Below are 24,344 nucleotides of genomic sequence, written 5' to 3'. Positions count from 1 at the left end.
AGTTACAATGACCAAGCAACAACTGGTTCAAAATAATAATTTGGTTATAACAACCATAAAATAATAGTTAAACTATAATAATTACTAATGATGATAAAAGAATCACAGACAGTTGTTGGCTTAAGGCTCTCTTCAAGGGTATGTACATTAGTTCTTAACATTCTCCTATCTCTTTCATGTTGAAAAAGTGATCATAATTATAGAGTTTTAGGAGCGATTATTTTGTTAATTTTAACCAAAATCACAAAACATTTCGTTAAACCATTAATGTTGATCTTTTTTACCACAAATCATTATTTTAGCATTTAAATGTCTTAATGCCCTCATAATTGAGTGACTTCGGACTCGTTAAATTTCATTTATTGAGACACTCGACTTGACTATAGCCATGACAATTTTTTAGTTCATTAAAATTTTCAATTAATACTTCAAAGCTTTCAATAAAAATTCAAGTGCTTGACTCAAGCTTACTTGATCCAGCATCATATTATTTTACATGCCATCATTGGACTTATATTATCGAGATGTTCAGTTTGATTATAAAATAACTAAAATTGGAGCTTCAACAATCTTAAATTTAATTGAGAATTGTTTTTATCCACTATGAGTTAGCATGTTTTTTTTATTTCATATTATGTTCAAGCCTCCTATGCTTCATTTTTCTCACATTTTATTGCAAACATGCAAAATTGTGAGTTTTAGCCCATTTTGAGGTCAGTACTTAATGAAAAATGCCACAACATCCAGCCTCACAAAAATCGCTAGAACTTTGCTTTCATACCTCTGATTTGCTATTAGGACCCCATTCCAGAAAGATAATCAAAAGATGAAGGTCATGGCAAAGTCGCAATATAACATCACGACACTGTAAATTTTTTACAATCTCGAGAGCATTGTTTGATTGAATAGTTGTTAGCGCCCATCAGCGATGTAATTCATGGTGTCACGACACCCCACCAAAAATATCAGGTTTTGAGCTGCAAACTCTATCTTGTCAGCTAATATGACAACTGTCATGTTCGTGGTGCCAAGGCATCATAAGTGATGTCGCAACACCAAAGCCTTTTTTTTTCCTTTAAAAGGGGCAGTCTTAGGTTTTCCTTAGGGTTGAGAATTTTAATTTCAATCACCCCTTTGATCTCTCAAGGTTATAAATGAAGAGTTTTTCCCCCTTTGCATAGTGTAAGCTTCTCTCTTTCATTATTTTTTTTATATGTTGAGTTTTCTCATTAGGATTTTTAAAGTGTGATTTTCCATCCACACCTCTTCTCTAAACCCTCCTCATTCCAGGTTTTGGTCCGTGAACTTCCCTCCACATCTCATCTTCGAACCCTTCTTGTTCTGAAGCCACATTTGATGGTGTTTCCATAGTTGAATGTGATGTTTTATGACTGAATGAGTTCAAGAAGCCATTTCTAGACTTATTGTGTTGAGGGACTTTGTCAACCTTAGCATAGGTGAGGTCTCGATAAACATTGGTGTTATTCGCTCTTCCAATAGCCCCTAGGCCTTGTGTTAGAGGTTAGGATCAGGATGTTGTTAGAGCAAGCATTTATAAATTTCATATGTTTTTAAAGTGAATCGAGTGGCTAACCCCCTGTATTTTTTCCCTAGCATTATGTCCCTGCCTTTGGGCACTATGACACCATATCCTTATTTTATGCCTAACGTATAAGCACCAGATTTTGGCGCTTAGGCACCATACCCATATCAGATAGCATTGTGATCGTGTTTCAACAAAAACATGACGCCATCCTATTGTAGGTCTGCTCAACATCGTGACATTGCCTATCAACGTTGCAGTGTCATACCATGCTTTTTGGCCAAAAGGCTGCGACACTGCTTTCAAAATTGTGGCCTTACTAGACCTTAGGTTTGTTTGACCCAAAATCACAATGGTGTTTTTTGATGTTAAGGCCCCGAGTCTTAGGCCCTTTAAATCGATAATTTGTGAGCTATTTCTAGCCTATGGGCCTTAGGTCTTAAATATTTTTGGCATGTCGTTGAGGACCTCCTAAGATTTTTCTTTCTCAATGACGTATTGCCAGTGCACCTCTTTTGCTACATCTCAAAGACTACGAGTTACCTTACCAATTAGTCGGGTTTAACTTAGTCAAACAATTGTTGGCCTCTTAATTTTTATAGGTTGAGGTAAGCCTCATTTTTTTTTACCCACGGGTCGTTGGTACACCCTTCTATATGGGTGGTGACGATTTTTTTAAACTTTTCAATCATGCTTTTAAGCCAAGTTCGGTGTTTTCTAATGATCGGGTCCTCGATCATTATAGATCGTTGACCTAGGGACTAGCTCTCCTGAATCATTGGTACATCCTTTCACATGAGTGGCAGTTCTTTGGTCCGACTAATAAGTTGGACTTATAACAATCTTATCATTACTAACTAGGTCATTATAAGTTAATTTCACATCTTTCTTTTCATGTTTATCCATTTAAACCACCAAATGATGCATGTAGAAAAATGCTAAAGCTTTGCCTACCACTACTCAAAAGTAGATGTCTGTATATAGAGTTTTTGAGCATCAACACATTCTTTGCATTAGTCTGAGGACCAAAAAGACTGACACCTAGGCACCGCATTCTACGCGCTTGACACCAGACACTTGGCCTCCAAATCAGACAGACTATACTGCAATTATGTCTCATGTCATTGCAACGTCATCCTTCCAATCCGACTGCTACATTTGTTTATATTTATGCATTCCCTTATATGTGCTTTTTTTTTTCTTTTTAACTTGCATTTTGCATGCCATTCCATATATTGTGTTTCATGCTTGTTATGTAGTTTTTTGCATTTTGTGTGATTTGTCACCTCTATATTTAAAGTCCTTTCTTAAATAGAATGTGGATACCCCAATATCGTCTATATAACGTCGTGATGTCAACCTTTTTTTTAGGTTGAATTTTATATGTGTTGTAAGACCCATTTTATGTTTGATTATGAGTCTACATTTGTTGCATTCATCACTTGTGTGATGCATGCATCACTTGTATGATGCATTTGTTACATTGTGATGTTTTTGTTGTGTCTTTCATATCATAATGACTTTATTATGTTGTGCTCGAGAAGCTTCGTTTCACGTGCACTTGATTTTCATATTATGCCTTTTTTATGCACTGGGTGTTTTATATTGTCCAAGTAAAACACTCATTTTCCTTCTATAGTTCTAGGTTGAATGAATCAACACATTAGTGGCTAGGCTTTAGCTACCCTTAAGATTGACTTTTGGTGGTAATAAAAAAATAAACATTGACTGTCGGTCTATCTAATTGGTTAATGTCAATTATCTTTGATGTGTGTCGGAATGTTCACAATGGTAGAGTAACGAATTTCATCTTAACATTAAATGAAAAATTAGTATACACTCAAGTAATTGAAGAGAAGCAAGCTGAAAGGGATACCTCAATTTATTTGCGGAAATCTTGGAAAGAAAAAAAAATTACTGAATCTAGCCCAGTTAGAATAATCCACTATAAATGATGAGTACATATGTTTACTCTTCTCTAAAATTAGGAAATATGGAATTATAAAACGACTATTGTAAATGTACAATAGTAGATCATCGATAATAGTCATAATTTGACTATAATTAATGTAGTTCTCGGTGATAATAGGTTGCAAGGGTCGTAATTAATTGCTATAAAGACAATAGTTCCTTGTGAATATTGTAAACGAAGGTCGTAGTGCGGCTTGTCGTATAAACCATATATGGAATCCATGGTAGTGGTTGGCAACGTGAGATATAGATGGTTACTTCTAAAAGTATTATTTTTATGCTCAGAAATTATTGTTCTCTCTAAAAGCCATTTTAGTGCTCAAAATTTCATGCCATGTGCTATATTTGGTTCACTATCAATATATGAATGACATGAAATATGCTTCCGTGGCTATAAGACAACTTTCTTGTATAAAAAGTTGTCCAAGTAAAATTTTTCAACGGATTGTCATTTCATAAAACTAACTTCACAATTGCATTCAAATCATTGAAATATTTCAGGTGAGCCCCTTTGTGTCCAAATTGGACTCCTTTTCTGACACAAACGAAAATTATGATTTTGCCTTTGAAATGAACTCAAATCAACTTCAAATTCAAAACATAGTCAAATTGACCTGAAAATATTAAAATCAATCAAATTAGAGCTCATCTAAAGTTTCATAAAAAATCTTATTTTTCTCTCTCCTCGGCAGGGCCTATACTTTGACTTGAATTTTCATGAGACGGGGACCACTTTGACCAAAAAATCACCACCATTGTGTTATCTTTATTTTTTATCTATCAAATGAGTCAATCAAACTCTCTAATACAAGTCTTAATATTTAGTACATAAGATTTGAACTATGAGAAAATAAATTGTAGAATATGTGATTCAAATTAATGTTCTTCAAGATATAAACCTAGGAAACCTTTTGAGAATGAGAGATTTATATACATAACAATCCCAATTTTATTATTTACATATGTATAACTTCATTGTTTCCAATGATGAGGTTTGGGCGATGACTAAGAGATCTAGAGGCAGCGGTAAGGTTGGACCTTTTGAGGTTATAGCAATAAGGGTAGGGAGGATTTTCATGAGTGAAGTTAAGCGATGACTTGGTTTATTGAAAATATCAATGTGAGCTTGATCCTGTGGTTTGCCATGAGGTCCGACTTTGAAGCTTGGAGGCAAAAAACTTCAAGGTTGGATTTTGTAAAGATGCAGAGAGGCCGGAGGGATTTAAAGATCGACGATGAGTTTCAGCTTCATAAGGTTGAAAAGAGGGCGATGGTGAGGTGAGTTCGATATTTGCAATTTGTTGGCCCTATGACATAAGAATTTAGGGGCGTTGAATTGGGTTTGTGGGCCAAATTCAGGTGTGACTCGAATTGACTCAACCAAAACTGCTTGATATGAATCCAACCCTAATATTAAACGGGTCATAAAGACAAATCCAAACACGACCCACATTCAGTCGGTAAACCCGAACTCGACACGTATAAACCACTTAAAGCAAGAAAAAAGATAGTTGCTCAAATCAAAATTTTGTCAATTTTGAGTCCATCTCGAGTTAGTTTTGGGTTGAAGAGTCAATTTCAAGTCGATTTAGTGTTGACGGGTCATTTTTGACTTGACGGGTTAGCCCAAACTTGACCTAAAAAATTCAACGAGTTATAATTTTTAACCCAAACCTGACCCAAATTTATCTAGGTGAATTCGAAACCTGATTTTTCGAGTCGGGTTCGGGTTGAGTTAGCGTGTTAGGTTAGTTTTTGGCACCCTTACACAAGATTAAAACATGTGTTATTCTTGGTTAAGCTTTTATATTTTGAATATTATATATGGCAAGGTCTCTAATTATGAAACTGAAATAACATATTGTATTTACTAATTTATGTTAATTGCTATTAATATTTAATTTAAAAATAAACAAACACATGAATAACTTGTTGAATCCTCCGTGTATCACACTCAAGAAATATAACATATGACATGAGAAAGAGAAATAGAGATAGAAATACACAATAATGAACAATAATAAATTTTTATTGTCACTCTTTTATCATAAAAGGGTTCATCAATTTATAAATGAGGGGGTACAATATGAGAAGTTGCATGTTTGCTTCTATTTTCTTGTGGATGTTACAAGGTATTTTTAGGTATTTTAAGTATGTGGGCCTTGTGGCTCTACCTCGTGGCTCGATCGACACAACTTGGTAGGCTTTAGTTCGATAAGACTTGATCGGGTTGTTATGTTGAGTTGGCGTAACCGGGCAATTGATCTTTATTTGATTTTGGGTCGACATGACTGTTTTGATTAGTCAGATGCTACCAACCGGCTAAGTTGGCTTGATTAGTGACTCTCGATCCTTAGATGAAGAGCTCCTGTCGACAGAAAAAAAAAAACTAAGCTATCGAACATATGTTGAACAACATAACCTGATAGAGAGCTCATTCTTTGACGTGGAAGTCCTCAGAGATGTTTGTGGGCTATTGTCAATCATTGACTTCTGATGAGGAACCTCAGGGGTGACTGATCCTACTGAATTCTTCTCAGTTGGATTGCGAGGATAGGCAGGTGGATGCATTTTCTCGACTCGATTAGTTTTAATCCTTGGTCCACATCCGATCGACCTCCAACCCCGATTCAAAAGGTTGCATCCGGTCAAATAAGTGAGTTATTTGGTTTTTCACCAGTGCCCTCTTTCTTTGTACTTCCTTTATTTTAAGATGCTAGATCACTTTAGGATCGTGGTGACATGTTTGTGATCAACAAAAATATATAAAGTGGGGGGTGGAATACATAAATTCATTTGTTGTATGTGATACATGTCTTAAAAAAATATGCTAAACTTTTATGTTTATTTTTCACCAAACATTGAATTAAAAAAATCTGAACGACTCCCACGGCCGAATTGATGGTCGAGATTGGGGCTATGGATTCTAGAAATTTCCTCCGGACAATCCTTTCCCCCGCGCCAAGAAATAAATACCTACCCGACGGCGCTCCGCCCATTAAAAAGAACTAGGGTTTTAGAGGTTTTGAGTTTTTCCAGAGCAGCTACATTAACCCTCTTTACTGCGAGCTGTCGGCATCTGAGACCGACTAAAACCCTTATGACGATTGTTTCGGGGCTCATCTCTAGATTGGCGAGATCTAGAACAACCGCCGCCGGCGTTTCATCCTTTCGCCATCGGGTTTGGCTTTCTCGTTATTATGCTTTTATTTTGCTTGTATTGTATCAGATAGTTGCCGTGACTATGTATGGTTCTGTGTTTATGTTTTTCTTATTTATTGAAGATGGCAAGGGATGATATGTTATGAAGCCCTAAACTTTCTACTTTGAGCCAATCGTTACTTTTGTTGTTGTGATTTGGATTCTTTTGCAGTTTAATTATTTTTCTTGTGGTTGTTATCTTTTGGTTTTCTATTTGTTGTTCTAGGAGTATTATTAAAGATATTGATTTTGTTTTTACGGTGGTTGCCAGCAAGAATTGACAGATGAACGACTCAGAAAGTTTATATATAAGGGTTATAAAACATCGGTTGTTTTGTATACGCTTCTTTTTTTTTGAAAATGATGGAGCCTATTTACATACATGGCGCCTAAAAGTTTGGGATTTACATACTCGACTGTCAATGTTTTCTTTTACGCCTCCAAGAACTGGCACTGTCACACTTGGGGAATTAACACTATTGCACTTGGGGAATCAACATTGTCGCATTTGGGGAATTGATGCCGCTTGGAAAACTGGCATTGCCGGAGATTAAAATTAATAATTTAGTTAACGATCGCCAATGATTTATGGGACGTATCAGCACTCGATAGGGATAAGCTTCGTGTGGGGTGTGTGAACGATCGTCTTGCGCCCAAAGTGCAATGTAAACACCCGACATCGACAAACTCTGTGTGGGGTATCTAACGATTGCCCGTGGCCTATGAGATTTTTCAACACCCGAAAGTGACAAGCTTTGCGAGGGGGTGTGAGAACGATCGTCAACAACTAAAACTACAATGTTAAGACTCGACAACTACAAGCGAGGAGTGTTTAATGATACCCTGTGGCATATTAGACATATTAGTATCCGATAATGACAAGTTTCATGAGAAGTCTGCAAACGATTGTCCTGTGCCCAAATTACAACCTTAGCACCTGACAATGACAAGTTTCGCAAGGGTCTCTAGCAATTGCCAAAAGCCTATGGGATGTATTAGCACCAGACAACGACAAACTTCACGAGAGTGTTTGCATGATCGTCTTATGCTCGAATTATAAGGTTAACACCCGACAACGACAAGCTCCACGCGGGTTGCATGAACGATTGTCCTGTGCTCGAATTTAATGATCAACACCCAACAACGACAAGCTTCACAAAGGGCGTCTAACGATCGTCAGAGGCCTATGGAACGTACAGACACCCAACAACAACAAGCTCCATTGGGGTTGCATAAACGATCATCTTGCGCTTGAATCATAAATATTATACATGACACCGACAATATCTACGAAGGGTGTCCAATGATCATCATAGGCCTATAAAACATATCAATATCAAACAACAACAAACTCCGCAAAAGGTGTGCAAACGATCATCTTGCTCCCGAAAATAACTAACTCTGCGAGAGTTATGACAGTTGCCTATAAGAAGCAGGTCAGAGCATTTCTAATGCGCATGGATGATATTCCCACACACTTGCCAATAAATCACAACGAGAAGAAAATTGTTCATGAACTAGAGCAATCATTGAATGCAAGAAAGAAAACTTGAAGTACTAAACCCTCTAGTTTAAAAAAATCCCTTGCACGATAATCTATGTTTACAGAAACTAAATTACAAATTTTTTATACAAGCACGTGCAAACATTTAAAAAAATTGAAGCTAAAAAGAGATCGTTAGCTCTATACATTTGAGGATTCCCCAACTCTCTTCCTCGTTTTCTTCAGCTCGCTCGATGCCTCCCGATTTCCCATTCGATTATTTTTGTTCTTCACCTTCTAAATTTGAAAGCACCGTACCGAACTCCTTAATGTCCTGCCACTTAGAATCGACTAGTCTGTGCTTAACAAACCTTTCTACAACAAAAGATATGCCAAACACAATCTTACGGTAAAAGCCCTCAACATGCTCCTCTCAAGTAATCATAGATGAGACTTTTTTCAACTCTTCGTGTTCCTTAAGAAGAGTCTCATGTTCCTGAGCCTGAAACTCTCTCTGCTCTATAAATAGTTTAAGCCTTTCCTCAGCTATGGTGGCTCTTATCTTTAATTTTTCTATCCGCAAGACATCCCTCTCAATTTTCTTTTCAGCCTAATCCAAAAGAATCCCTAGAAAATACGAAACCTTCCATTCAAGAGCATGATAGTGTTAGATTGCCTGATACGCATCTTGTTTGTTCATCATTCTCAAATGCTTTTCGAACTTGAGATACCAAAACATCTCCATCAAGGCCGACAACAATCCCCATTCAAATAGGTAAAAGGGCACCACTCAGTCTGCTTATCAAGAATAGCGTAATGACTGCTCGTCCAAACTCCAGTCCCTCAGTTATAGAGAACAACCACTCAGATGGAATCCCTCCTCCTGGAGGAGGCAGCCTAGCTTATGAATCAGAAGTCTTTTATTTCCTCCGGTGAACGTCATCTTCCACTTTCTCGACATCTCCTGATTCTTCTCTCGGCTAGATCCCTATCGAGATTGGATGAGAAGAGCTACTTGCCTCCGCTCGATCGTACAAACCTACGAACGAAGTCCCACTAGGAGTCACAGTTAAAACCCCACCGATCGAGGGAGGGGTTGGAGAAACCCAAAATTCGATGCGCCGAGAGTTTCGAAGACATTCTTGCCGCTCCCTTTAAATAACACAACAAAACATTATAAGCACATACTTATACATGCAAGCAACTAAAATGAAGAAATTTTTTTTACCTTCAATACCATCTTTGTTCGAATCAAGGGGGCAAATCGACCCTCATCTCTTTCTAGGAAGGAAAAATCGCTTTTTCCCTGTTGTTTTCTCTAAGTCGCCCTTTTCTCGATGACCTCTCTCTGTCGATTTCCCGAGGGTCGAATAATGCCCACAACCCTTCGGTTATGTTTTCGCTACCGTCAGGCCAAATTGTACGCTTTATCAAGTTTGGATCAAGGTTTTGAAACAACGAGAGATGCTAACCCTCGTTCAATGTCCTGTGATCACTGAGATTACCAGAAAATGTCTTCACTTTATTTACATTACATTCCATCGGAGTGGTGCTGATCATCCATCCACTTGTGCAAGAATTTACTAGGAATTTTGTTTTTCAATCTTTTATCTTATTCTCAAGACCCACCAGATGGATATTGGGACCGACTACAAGTTGAACATAGTTGTCCTTGCCGATTTGAAAGGAGAATAAATGTTTGAATAGTTCGATCGACCATGTGATCCTCATCCTTCGATAAAAGAGGACTAGTCTCATTATAGATGCCATAGAGTTGGGAAGAACTTGGGCCTGAACAATCCCGTATTGTTCGAAAATCGATCGTAATTCCTTACAGATTGACAATCAAAAACCCATTTTAAACTAATCTTTATATAAAATAAAGCAGGAAAAAAATGACTCATAGCCCGCTCGTGATTGGCTACGGGCTGAAGTTAGATAGAAGGGTCGAGAACGTAAAAAACTTTGAATCTCTCTCACCTCCGTTGTGGAAAGAATCGAGACTTCCAAAGGTGGAATCGTTCTAAATGATTCTCGGGAAAACTTCTGCGCCATACGTTCCGTAGAGAGGGAAGAAGTGGAATGAAGAAAATTGAAAACTTGTAGAAATAAAGATCTCAACACCCAAAACTTGTGCACAGTTGCGCACGCACGCTCACACACACACACACACAGAGATATATATATATATATATATATATATACACACACACGACGCAGTACTCGAGGAAAAATAATCATTATTAACAATAAAAATATTTTATTTATTACCTAAGTAAGCGGTTGTTTGCGGCTTCGTTCGAGACATCCTCGATGATGTAGCCGCTCATAGATAAATTCACTACCCAGCTTTCGGCGAAACATTCTGTAACGAATGATAGATGCTGACACAGCAGCATCAGCTTCCCACGATCAACCAACATATCTCCTCAAAAAGCAACAACTTTTCATGAAGTGTAGCAACTTCTTGTTCCAGTCGGTCGACTCTTTTTAGGACCTCGACAACTCCCTCATCAGTATCCCCCCGAGGTTTTACCAAGAGACGAAGAAAGTGCACCTCCATTTTAGCAAGGAGACACATCAGAGTATCAATAAATACCTGATGCCCTCTAGATACCTCCTACTTCGCCGGAAAAAAACTTGGCAGCCCCCAAATACCTCCTCCCCCATTCTCTGAGCTATAACGTCGACATTCACAGTGCCCTGCTCCATAGTTCCCTATTCCGTAGCAGCCCGCTCCATAGCATCCACTCGCCCCTCCGTGGCTTGATTAACGGTGGCCGCATCGCCCTCAGGGTTGGCATCGGTGTTTGATGAGATGGAAACGATCGTTAGAGCTCTGACGACTGCAAAAGAAATAATTAAAGGCATGATTTCAAGCTACGTACCCAAAATTTGACACTATTCAAAACTGGTGTAAGAGACAAGGTGATCACCGATTTCTTCTAATCCTCCACCCTCGGAGGAAAGGCCATCCTTTCGCAATTGAAATTGTGTTCCAGCTTCAGTCGACGCCTTCACGAGCCTCTGTGGAGTTATAGGCCCCACAGGAGTCTGAACTGACATTTCTCCTCTTTGAGGAGTCACAGCTTCATGGGGAATGTGTTCTTTGGCGGGGTGATGTTGTAGTGTGATTGTTTTAGTCTTCCCGATCAAAGTGCCTGCTTGGATAGAAGTAGCGTTTAGTAAATTCTATTCATGGGTAGGATTTAATAGAATGTAGTAAAATCTGAGGGTAGAACCGTTAGTTGCTTAATTATTAAATTAACTGAATTTGTGAATCGTTTAGTTGCTGATTCGAAGCTTTGATGGATTTGAATAGATTTTGAAAATCCTACCGAAGTTATTTTCTTAAACTTCCCCGCTCCTTCAGGATTTGAAAAACCTCTGGTTTAACCCAAGGTTTATGAAATTTGCTAAATCTAATATTGTTTCCTGATGGATTTAAAGTCATCATATCTGGTTTTTTTTGCAATATTTATGTCAATTTTTTAACTTCTACATCTGTTAGACAACCAAACAGCTTTTTTGCTGAACCTTAAACCCTAGATCTCATGGTTTGGACTAAAGTCCTTAACCTGAAGGTGAACCGGCACATTAAGGGTGTAGTTGGGGCAGCTTGTGCGTTTCAAGATAAGCAGCTTATCCTGAAACGCGGCCCCCGCGGCCCGCGGCTTGCGTTTAGTGTAAAAATAGAACCGCGTTTCCAGATAAGCAGACAAAACATGCGATTCAAACGGTGCCGCGGCGTTTTTGTTTTCAAAAACACCCCCACACTTATAAGCTGTCCCAAACGGGCCCTAAATGTTGCTTTCTCATGTTTTGTTTGAGATGGTACATGTACTTGCATAATGTAGGAACAACTTGCATTTATTGTATCGTTATTGTGGTTGAATTGAACTTGGCAAAATAGCACACAAGTGCGGCTGATTTGCATATTTGCAAATTTGTCATTGAGTTATGGCCAAGCTGAATTTTGGCAAAAATGTATATTTCCATAATTTTTTGGTTAAGTTTCTATGTTTGTATTTTCGTTGTATGTTTTTTTATTAGCACTTTCTGCAAGAATTAAGTTCTAATGAATGAAAGATTGTTTGAATTCCATTTGCTTTTAAAAGTTTTTATTACTGTTGTTGAATTTATATTGCTGTCGGACTAATGTCGTTTGAATTCCATTTGCTTTTAAAAGTTTTTATAACAGTTCTGGAATTTACATTGCCGTTGGATTATGTCTTCCGAGCAAGTTTAGCCTATATAAGTATAGAAGTTTTGTCTATGAATGCAGAGATGTTTTCTTTTGTGTGCCTGCTACTTTTGGAGATGATTCAGTAGAGAAAATAATGGAATTTCTATGGGATTATTTGTGCATCAATAGTGTGTAGCGTAAAGAAAGAATTTTATTTGTATTTCCCATGTCTAATTGCTTTTATTATTTCTGTAAATTAATAATAATAATAATAATTATTATTATTTGGCTTAGTTGTACCATTGCATGCACTGTAGATCTTGTTATTAGTCCTTTAGAGTTGGATCTTTTTGTGCTTACATCTTTCTCGATTTTGATAATATTAAATATTATGAAATAACAAGGTTGGATTTTCCTAAATTTAAATGGATAAATATGCATGTCTTTTTGTTTAGTAATATCCAGTTATTTTCCTTAATATTTCCCAATAAATTCATGTTTGATATGTTAACACTATTTTTATGATCAGGCATCGTATCAAACTCCTTTGTATCAGAAATATACAGCATTGGCAAGAACCTTTAGGTAGAGTATTGTTGCTCCCATATATTTTTTTTTAATATATGTTTCCAAATTTGGTAACATATGGCTCTATTCAATGTTTTATTGTATTTTAGCTCGAAGCCCGTTGGAAATGATGTCATCGGTATAGATTTGGGGACCACTAACTCATGCATCGCTGTAATGGAAGGCAAGGTATGCATCTAATAACCCTTTTCTACAGATCAGTATCTCTCTACTTATATTCACTTCAACTAAGAACTCGTAAAATGTCCGAACGATAGCAATTTCTGCAATTTTTTATCGAAAAATTTTCTTTTTTGATTATCCACTACAGACCCCAAGGGTGATTGAGAATGCTGAAGGAGCCAGAACAACTCCATCGGTTGTGGCTATCAACCCGAAGGGTGAACTTCTTGTTGGCACTCCGGCAAAGCGTCAAGCAGTCACAAACCCCACAAATACTTTATTTGGCACGAAGCGATTAATTGGAAGAAGATATGATGATCCTCAGACTCAGAAAGAACTGAAAATGGTTCCATACCGAATCGTCAAGGCTCCAAATGGAGATGCTTGGGTGGAGATGAATGGCCAGCAGTATTCTCCGAGTCAGATTGGCGCATTTGTTCTAACCAAGATGAAAGAAACCGCTGAGGCTTATCTTGGTAAATCAGTTTCAAAAGCCGTGATCACCGTTCCTGCTTATTTTAATGATGCGCAGCGACAGGCGACAAAAGATGCTGGAAGAATTGCTGGATTGGATGTTCTCCGGATCATCAATGAGCCGACTGCTGCGGCGCTGTCCTATGGGATGAACAATAAAGAGGGGTTGATTGCTGTGTTTGATCTTGGCGGTGGCACCTTTGATGTCTCAGTCCTTGAGATTTCCAATGGTGTTTTCGAAGTAGGTTATTTGCATTACTGGCAAAGTGTCAAAGTAGCCGCTTTTATTTAGATGGATCATTTTTTTTAAAGAGGTTCTAAAATTGCTACATTCGTCCCAGATTGTTTTAAATGTGGGCTAAAATAACACTCATTGGAATTATTTTAAACCATATTAAAATAATCTGGGAATTAAATTCACACTTTTATAAAATATGTGATTAAAATGGCAGGCCTAAAGGATCAATTTTGACACTTTTCTTAACATGCTTTTTTTATGTGCAAATCATGAATTTTATCGATTAAATTTTTGTCTCCAGGTGAAGGCTACTAATGGAGATACATTCCTTGGTGGTGAGGATTTTGATAGCGCACTGCTGGACTATTTGGTCAGCGAGTTTAAGAGAACAGATAACATTGATCTAACCAAGGACAAACTTGCCCTCCAGAGGCTTAGAGAAGCTGCGGAAAAGGCTAAGGTGGAACTCTCATCCACCGCGCAAACAGAGATTAATCTTCCCTTCATCACCGCCGATGCCTCCGGTGCGAAGCACTTCAATCTCACCTTAACTCGATCAAAGTTTGAAACTTTGGTCAATCATTTGATCGAAAGAACCCGAATCCCTTGCAAGAACTGCTTGAAGGATGCCGGAATTGCTGCGAAGGATGTCGACGAAGTGCTTTTGGTCGGCGGCATGACCAGGGTGCCGAAGGTGCAGCAGATCGTGTCGGAGATCTTCGGGAAAAGTCCTAGCAAGGGGGTGAACCCGGATGAAGCGGTGGCCATGGGAGCTGCTCTACAAGGAGGAATACTGAAAGGAGATGTCAAGGAACTCCTGTTGCTCGACGTCACACCTCTCTCTCTTGGCCTTGAGACCCTCGGAGGGATATTCACCCGCCTCATCAACCGGAACACAACCATACCCACCAAGAAAAGCCAAGTCTTCTCGACTGCAGCTGATAACCAAACTCAGGTTGGTGTTCGTGTGCTGCAGGGAGAGCGAGAAATGGCTGTGGATAACAAACTTCTCGGGGAATTCGAGCTCACTGGCATCCCTCCTGCTCCGAGGGGAATGCCTCAAATCGAGGTGACTTTTGATATTGATGCTAATGGCATCGTGAAGGTCTCTGCGAAGGATAAGGCGACGGGAAAAGAGCAGGAGATCACCATCAAGTCCTCTGGCGGGCTGTCGGAGGATGAGATTGATAAGATGGTAAGGGAGGCAGAGCTTCACCAGCAGAAGGATCAGGAGAGAAAGGCCTTGATTGATGTAAAAAATAGTGCTGATACCACCATATACAGCATTGAGAAGAGTCTGGCTGAGTTCAGAGAGAAGATTCCGGCGGACGTGGTGAGGGAGATTGAGGCAGCTGTGGCGGATTTGAGGGGAAGTTTGGGGGAGAATAATGTTGATGTGATTAAGGAGAAGATTGCGGCTGCTAACAAGGCGGTGTCGAAGATCGGTCAGCACATGCAGGGTGGAGGATCGTCATCGTCGGGGTCGGACGGAGGTGATCAGACTCCTGAGGCTGAATTCAAGGAGGCTAAGATGTAGATTTGTAATTCAGTTTTGCTGCATTTGATGCATTATGCTCTCTTATTTATGACATTTTATTTTTACAATTGATGAGCTTTTTGCTTTTGAGGTCGGGGATGTTTACCGTAAGATGGGATTCTGATGTGCTATTTTTGGATTTGATGGTAGGGATTTTTTCTAAGAAAGGGGGCACTATTTCATGTTTGTGTGTAATATTGAAATATAAATTTATACAAATGCTTGCTGATCGTTGTGTGAATGCATTGAAAAGTTGAATGTCAATTTTTAGCTATTAGGGGTAGATAAAATATTAAGTTACAAGTAAAATGATGGCTTGGAAAAAATAGGGGTAGAGCAATGAATTATGAGTTTGTAATGTTCAAATGGCAAATATTTCGATAAAGTGATATTTGTTAAATTATGAAGGCATCATTTATATGAAATGTAGTCTTGCGAAATCTTACAACTTGCATCTATAAAATAGAATCATTTAAATTAAATTATGTAATTTTTTCCTCTTTGAAATTTCCACATAAAAAAACCCTAAAAATCTTGGACTTCTTGGTTTATCTGTTGAGCTCATTGTGAGACACTGAGATGATAGACTTCAGCAATCACTGAATTATTTTTGCAACAATCATAATTGGTCAAGTGATCTTATTTTGGAGCAAAGAAAGTCTCTCTCACTTCATTTATTGATGTTAAGTTTAAGTCATGCATCTACTTAAATATTGAGCAAGTGTATATATATATATATATATAGTGCATTAATTTTCATTATGATTAAATAAGAAATAGTTAATAGAAAATTATAATTACTCATATTTCCTATATAAATTCAATAACACGTTGAAACCAACACCCAACATGAAATTAGTGTTCTTATTAAAATTGATCGATCAAATTAACTAAGGAAAGAAATTGACATTATTCATGGAGCAGGAAACATGACAATTAAAAAAAAAAAAAAACACTCGCAAAAAAATACTATCATTTTTAACAAAACATTTATCATCAAGCAGTGCAGAAATGTAGCTTCACACCAAGATTTGCCAAAAAATAGAAATAGAATATCATGCTAGCAACATTTTACAAGAAAGCCTCAGAAGTCCTGTAAAATAAGGTTCAGAACCAAGCATCAAACAAGACAAGGATTCCTATCACAGAACATTACAGAAATTGTTGTTAAAATAAGATGAAATAAAAAATTAAAAAAATCTAAAGAAACTGCTCCTTTATTACTTTTCTATAAAACAAACCTTCTGTAACATATGCAGCATAAAATATACATTGAAATTGGACACTCCGCAAGTTCGACAATTCATAAAAAGGGAAACATATTCCTTCTGCAGAGATTCACAAACCACATTATATAGTGAGAGAAAAAAAAAAAAAGAGATTAAAAACTAACTCTTCCCAGCCAAAAATAAAAATGCTTACCACAATAAATTTTATAAATAAATGCCAGTTTACAGAAATGTGCTGCACATTATCTTGATGGCTTCATTTGTTGTACTTCAAACGGCTGATAAGCTTGCCAATTTTCCTAGTTCGTAAGGATCGGCGTAGTAATATAATTTTATTCTGTTTGACAATGATAATCCGGAGGCCAAAGGCGAGCCTTTTTGATTCGGGTCATCCTGATCGGGTATATCATCTCTGAAGGCAGCAACATCTCCAAGGAGCCTGAATGTAATTCGGCATGCTTGTATTTGCCGCGGAAAGTCGAAGTAAATCGGTGTCCCGCCTTTAACCTCGGGTAGCCGATACTCTCCAACGTTAACATAGTTTCTTGGTTCCTTGGGGGGTGGGGGAAAGAAAAGATGTATTCACAAAATTAAAGCTTTCGAGCACAAAAAAATGTGAAAATGGATAAGTTCATTTTATAGACGCTTCATAAAAAGTTCTTTTATCTCAGAACTCATGCAAAGAACTTGCAATGATGGCTACAGTATTGAATAAATTGCTCATAATTAACCCAAAAAAAAAAAAAATCTACTGGTTTTATAATTTTCAATTAATTGATGTCGGTTGCTTCATTCATTCTAAGTTTAACACAAACTTCAGCCCTTACCAAAACTTAAGCTTTATTGTCAATATAGAACTTCAATCAATATTTTTTAACTTCTCCAACTATAACACTACAATGTTAAGAAACATATTATGTAAATATTATTGATATCCATGAAATCATTAGCAGAACCTATCTATCATCATAGATGATATTATATCATCTCAACTTCATCTTAAAATTCTAAATCAATCTTCAGTTAATGAGATGAACTCGCAAGGCATCTATCCCTGATTTGCAAGATTCACCATATTATTGGCAAATTATGGATGATTCTTCCTGTTTTGCTTCAACCCTCACCTTGGCCTTTTACTATTATATATCTTCATCTTTTACTTCAGACAATTAGTGAAGTTCCTGAATAAATTTCATCAAAGGGTTATATGAAATCATTTATGCATTAAATGGTTGAAATATAATCCAACCCGGGAGGGATCGTGAGTGCTGCTATTGCCATGGATGGCTGTAAATGTTGCAAAAGACCCAAATATGTGCTGAAAGGGGACTTGATTTAAAATGAGCGACCAAAATGTAGGTATTAATTCAATAGCACTAAGAAGACAAAAGATAAAAAAAATGAGAGGTTTCAGATATAACTCCACGGTAAAGGTGATAAGGTGCAAATAATCAGTCCTCTCGATTTAAATACCTGAATAGCAGAAACTTGCATGTACAGGATAGCAGGGTTTACGTGTCGGTCTTCTAATCCTGTTAGTGAGGAATCCCACATATCCACGTCTGAAGAAAAAGGTGAATGGGCAATTCGAGGTCTTATGACACTGAAAGCATCCAATCGAAATCCAGCTAATGCAGGTGCAGCAGGAGATAAGTACAGCTCAAGGACAAGGTCATTATATGTTAACCTTTCAGATTCGATTGGAACCTAAAATAAGGGAATTAGTCCATAACTAGAAATATATTTATGACAAGTTATTCGAGAAAGCAACATACTCTGAATCGGCCCAATTGTGGAAAATTATCTAATGAAATTTTCATTTTCATTAGGTCCGAGTTCTGCGAAATGTCCTGATTCTCTCTTTTTACAGAGCTGCCAAATACTATAAGCCTCTTTGCATGGATACATGCATCGCTTGCTACTGTCCCAACAGAGGAGTTATTGGGCCTGCTTGTAGCAAAAGGATTTTCATCAAAAGAAAAAAGGTCAAAATCTTCCTTCATGTTGGCTGAAAATCCTGACTTAGCCAGACTTAGCTCTATCCAGATGATTCTGCAACGGACAGGGTTACGAAAGAGAAACTTTAAATGCCTTGGAATATTACTATCGCGTTGAGATTTTTCAGGCCCATAAACATCTGGAAATGAAGATATTAGGGAGTGGACATCCCATTTTCCCATGTAAGAGCGCTCATCCTTATGTATTTTATTGCTTGCCCATATTTGTACCTGTATACCAATGAGAAATAAAATCTCCAACATGAAATATTATACGGATTTTGAAATATGATAATGATACCAACGTAATAAAAGAGTATGAGATGACATGAAAAAAACGAAAAGAAAATGATATCAGTGCAGAAGGAAAGAAGGGTATAAACAGATAGCATAAACTAAGCTAATGATCTAATAAAATTTACCGATAGAATCAAGAATAACTTTAAAAAAAAAAATCACCCATATTAGTTATACCAAGTTAATGAGGTGCCATTAGCAATTCAGGCTTGAGTTGAAAAAACCATAATCGACATTGGACAAAAAAAAGTAATGTTTTTCCCAAAGATGAACTACGAAGATCATAGTATTGCTACACAACAAATGCACACATGCCCAGGACAAGGTCCTCTCAGGGAGAAAGGAATGAATTAGAATGAAAACTTTTGTTTCTATCGTAGAACAACATAACAAGAGAAGTGAGCAGGGAGAGCAAGAGGGATATCAAGCGAGGAATGAAATTATGAGCTTCTGCCGGCAAATGGCATTTCAATTGACAGTTGCAAAAAATAATTAGAATTCCATATAAGCATCAACATTTCAGGCTTCAAAATATTTTAAGTCATTCTTAAAACCAAAAAAAAAAAAAAAAAAAAAGAAAATTGGATAATTTTTACAATCTACTTGAATACAAGCACAAATGCTACATAAGAAGTAAATTCTGACGCTATATGCTTACGGTAGGACAATCTGACGTAGAATAACCACATGAGCTGACAACCAAGATAACGCCAGAGACATCAGATAAACTTCCAAGAACAATAGAAAATTCAACAGTGCGAGAACTTTGGGGAGCTCTCCAATAAGAAGATTGCTCTCCCACACCAAGTGGCGCAAGTAATGAAATTAATGGTTGTGGCGAGCCAACTGCTGTTTCCACCTGTAACAAGCAAACTTATTTCATTGAGCTTCAAAAAAAGAGAAGGGGGGTGGGGGCGAGGGCATTTACCTACATACCACCCAATTAATATGTATTTGCCTACCTGACACCTAATCTTTGCTTTTTACATTTATGCCAGCCAAATCTTTCATAGAACATAAAAAAAAAAAAAAAAAAACCACTTATTAACTTCTAAAAAGCAACATACACATTTTCATGCAAACATAAGGTGGCAGATACGTAAAATATAAAGTTTAGGTGTAAGATATATAAATGAATAGGAATTAGGTGGTATGCATGTAAATCTTCCAAAAAAAATCAACATCAGATCAAGTAGTGCTACCGTGTATAATAGATCAGCATAAGGAAATTCAGCAAGCGATTCCTCTCCATCTAGTAGTTTCTTTAATTGCTTCTTGGAAAATTCCTTATCCTGCCAAAAATCTGATGTCATGCTGACTTCAGGCCCAAGAACATGGCTAAGGGCATTAACTGCAGCATCATCTGCCCGAGTTCTTCTACGTAAGCCTGCCAATACCCTCAAATAATCCACATATAATGCCGCAAGTATTACTTCATCACAACAGGATTTACATATAACCCCACCCAAAGAAGATGAAAGTTGAGTGGAAGCCCCTTCACTCTGCCAACTAAGACTCGATCCACTTTGGCCTAATGAACTACCATATATTTTCAAATCTTTATAAGTACTTATAAGCAAACTAGCACCCCGTCCGGCACAGCAAAATTTACAAACCTTTCTTTCACATTCCGCACAGACAAATAATCGAGACAAGTTTTTACTTGAAACGGTAGAAGATACCTTCTCCAAAGTTTGATTCTCCATTCGAACTTCACAATTGGTGCCAATGCAGGTATCTCCAACTTCTCCAATGTTCCAGAAATCTATTTCATTATTATCTTCTATCTCAAGACCAATGGAAGCATTAATCTTATCTTCAAATGTGGTCTGTCCTAATATTGCTAGACAGTCTGCATAGTTGCATAATTTTGACATATAGAGCTCATCAATTAAACGATTTGGATCTATCATTGCAGGATCAATGCTTATCGCTAATAAAGCTCTATCCCTTTCGGCAGCAGAGATGCCCAGTTGAAGTCGGGCAATTTCAAGCTTTAAAGCTTGCAGAAAATCAAGAGCCCTTCCCTGAAATGTTTGTGTTTAGACTAAGGAATTGAGAAATGAGATAAATATTGTTGTTCATAGGAAACAAAATTTAAAAGCTATTAAAAAAGAGATGAGAATGCATAAATAACCAAGTACAGGCCCTGAACAAAAGCATCAAAGTCAATGGAGACAGGAAATGATCTAAATGTACACACTGAGATCATCATATCAGTCACAACAACAGCAATGGCTTCAATAGACTCATCCCAACAACTTTGGTTCAGACACATAAACCCTTACTTCATAACTCATTCTGATAAAGAACTCTACATGGTGCAAGTTCTGCTTTCTGCAATTTTTTTTTTTTTTTGGCAAATTGAACATAAAAGCATTGGCTTTTTTCCTAACCAATGAACTTCGTAATCCTTTCAATATTATCTCTATTTACCACGCTATATCGTAACTATCAGGTGGTGCATGCGCTAAACCTTAACAAGCCCAAACAAGCGCAGTATATTTTTTGCCGACAAATCCTTCCTTGGTGTCACTCACAATCTTCTGTAGTTACTGAAGGAATTCAACGGAATAACTTTATTGATATAACAAGGATATAAATATAGGATACAATAATTATAAAATAGATAAGATATAACATACAAATCTCTAGGATTAAATTAACTCCTAATAACTACCTAGAGATAAAAATAGTCATAAACAAGGAAATACATAAATTAGGACATATCTGGAAATAAAAGAAACAAATACTAATAACTTCCAACACTCCTCCTCAAGTTGAAACATAGATGTCAATCAAGTTCAACTTAGATTTGAAATCGTCAAACAACGAGCGAGGAAGATTATTAGTGAGAAAATCAGCCAGTTGACTAGTAGATGGAATAAATGGAACACAAATCTCCCCAGAATCAAGTTTCTCCTTGATAAAATCTTAATAAAGTGACTGTCAATCTCCAAGTGATTGGTACGGTTATGTTGAACCGAATTATGAGCAATGTTAACGTCACTTTATTATCACAAAACAACCGCAAATGAACAGTGACCGACATATATAACACGTTGAGTATAATGCATAACCAGAGGACTTCACATACCCCTAAAGCCATAGAGTGAAATTCGACTTCTGCACTACAACGAACAAATACGAATTTTTTTTTACTTTTCAAAGTGACAAAACTCCCCCATACAAATGAGCAATAATTTGAGGTGTGGATCATCTATCATGGACGAACACGACCCAATCAGCATCCGCATAACCCAAACAGCAGAATTGGCACGAGTGAAGAACAAACCTGAGCCCGATGTTCATTTTAGATAGTGGAGGATTTGATGAACTGCGGTGAGATGGTGCTCGTAGGGGGGGTCATGCATAAATTGACTGACGATAGATAGATGAACTTACCCACGAGGGGTTGGTAGGATTTACTAAAACGACATTGGAAATATCCAATAATTTCTCATTTGGGTCCATTGGGACAACAACCAATTTGTAAAGAAGAGTGTTGGTCTCAGATAATAGGTACGTCACATATTTACGCTGGGAAAGACAAATGCCCCAAAAAGACTGGGCTACTTCCATGTCTAAGAAATACTGCAGAAACCCCAAGTCTTTCATTTCAAAAGATGTAGTGAGAATGCCTTTGAGTGACTCCAAGGCTAACCGATCATTACCTGTGAGCACAATGTTGTTGACATAGACGATGAGGATGACAATACGACCATTGGATGAAGGTCGAAAAAATAGTGTATGATCATATTGGGCCAGAGAGAACCCATGACCCAATACCACTTGCGTGAAATTGTCAAACCAGGCTGGTGGGGATTGCTTCAGTTCATAGAGGGACTTCCGTAATCAACACAATTGTCCACGCGAATAGGCCGAGTCAAAACCCCAAGGGGAGGCATATAAAACTTTTCAATGAGAACGCCATTAAGGAAAGTATTCTTGGCATCCAACTTCAATAAGGGCCAATCTAGATTCACGGTTAGTGATAATAGAACCCGAATGGTATTGAGTTTGACAACCCGAACAAATGTCTCCTCATAGTCAACTCCATACGTTTGAGAATATCCTTTGGCGACTAGCCGTGCCTTGTTCGGTTCAAATGAACTATCAGAGTTAAATTTGGTGTTGAAGATCCATCAACACCCCACGAGTTTCTCTCTCAGGAAAGATCGACCGCATCCAAAGTATGGTTGCACTGAAGAGCATTCATCTCGTCCATGACAACAGTCTTTCAAGATTGGTCAACTTAAGCCGTTTCTATGATGGATGCGAGACCACGATCAGTCACAAAAGTAGCAAATTCTTTGTAGTTTAAAGAACGGTTGTGGAACGACACATATTTTGCCATGGCATACAGAGTTTCCGACAGTATTTGTTTGCACACCCCAATAGGGAGATTGACATCTTCACTCGGATTAGGGGTGACCCCCGTAGGAGGAGAAGACATCTTTTCAGAGATGTCGACTGGAGAGGATTCCAAAGCCTGCAGCGAAGCAACGGGCTTGACGATAGGGGCATTAGAACGAGTTTCAATAAAGGGTTTTGGATGTAAGGTATAGACCCGGATAGCGGGTTGGAGTGAAGTTGGCCTAGCTGATGGTGAATCCATTGGTGCTGAAGGTGCAACAAAAATCGTGGTTGTAGGAGTGTCTAACAGAGTCAAAAGAGGAACAATGTCCACAAAATAAACCCCCCCTCACTTGAGGTAGTGTTAGGGAAGAAGGGGTCATTTTCAAAAAGAGAGATATCGACACTAACATAGATTTTATTAGTGGTAGGATCCAGACACTGGTAGCCTTTTTGAGTGGCGGAATAACAAAGGAAGATACATTTGATTGAGCAAGTTTACTACGAGTTGAGTTTATGTTACGGACAAAGGTTGTGCACCTAAATATTTTGGGGTCAAAAGTGGAGAATGACCGGTTGGTAAGAAAACACGACATCAAGACAGATAATGGTGTCTGAAAGTTGTGAATTTTTGTGGGAACTTTATTAATGAGATAGTTGGTAGTAGTGAGGATGACATCATTCCAAAACCGCTTGGGACATTGGTTTGAAACATAATTGAACCATCAACTTCAAAAGATGTCTATTTTTCCTCTTGGCTATCCCGTTTTGTTGAGGGGTATCCGTATAGAAACTATGATGGAGGATGCTCTTACTCACCAATAATTCTCCCAATATAGAGTTAAAGTATTTACAAACATTGTCTGTCCGAATGACTTGAATATTTATTTTGAATTGGGTTAAAATGAAGGAGCAAAAATTTTTAAAAATGACCACAACTTCAGATTTATCTTTTAAAATATAGACCCAAGACATCCGAGTGTGGTTATAAATTAGGGTGAGAAACCATCATTTATTGGTATAGCTCGTAGTTTGAGAGGGTACTCATAAATTACTATGAATAAGTGAAAAATGAGTGAAAG

At 37.6% G+C, this 24,344-nt stretch overlaps 2 protein-coding genes across 2 annotated transcripts in view; one reads left to right on the top strand and one right to left on the bottom strand.

Annotated features, from left to right (window-relative positions):
* Positions 1-6,468: 6,468 nt before the first annotated feature.
* LOC110021700 (heat shock 70 kDa protein, mitochondrial-like) lies at positions 6,469-15,624 on the top strand. The gene is made up of 5 exons (XM_020720294.1): positions 6,469-6,695; positions 12,914-12,969; positions 13,062-13,140; positions 13,283-13,849; positions 14,148-15,624. The coding sequence occupies exons 1-5, from the start codon at positions 6,615-6,617 to the stop codon at positions 15,381-15,383; spliced, it is 2,019 nt and encodes a 672-aa protein (XP_020575953.1). The 5' UTR covers positions 6,469-6,614; the 3' UTR covers positions 15,384-15,624.
* A 1,167-nt stretch (positions 15,625-16,791) lies between these two features.
* Positions 16,792-24,344, bottom strand: part of LOC110021709 (probable phosphoinositide phosphatase SAC9) — a 106,677-nt gene continuing 99,124 nt past the window's right edge. Inside the window, exons 10-14 of the mRNA XM_020720306.1 lie at positions 20,109-20,933; positions 19,565-19,765; positions 18,388-18,840; positions 18,086-18,319; positions 16,792-17,164 (exon numbers count right to left, since the gene is read on the bottom strand). Of these exons, the coding sequence (XP_020575965.1) occupies positions 16,883-17,164; positions 18,086-18,319; positions 18,388-18,840; positions 19,565-19,765; positions 20,109-20,933 (1,995 nt within the window). The 3' untranslated portion in view covers positions 16,792-16,882. The remainder of the gene's footprint in view (positions 17,165-18,085; positions 18,320-18,387; positions 18,841-19,564; positions 19,766-20,108; positions 20,934-24,344) is intronic.

This window comes from Phalaenopsis equestris, unplaced genomic scaffold, assembly GCF_001263595.1.
Source record: "Phalaenopsis equestris unplaced genomic scaffold, ASM126359v1 Scaffold000140, whole genome shotgun sequence".
NCBI classification, from domain to species: Eukaryota; Viridiplantae; Streptophyta; class Magnoliopsida; order Asparagales; family Orchidaceae; genus Phalaenopsis; species Phalaenopsis equestris.
The sequence above is the reverse complement of the archived record's forward strand: the minus strand, read 5'-3'. Positions and strand labels throughout refer to the sequence as shown.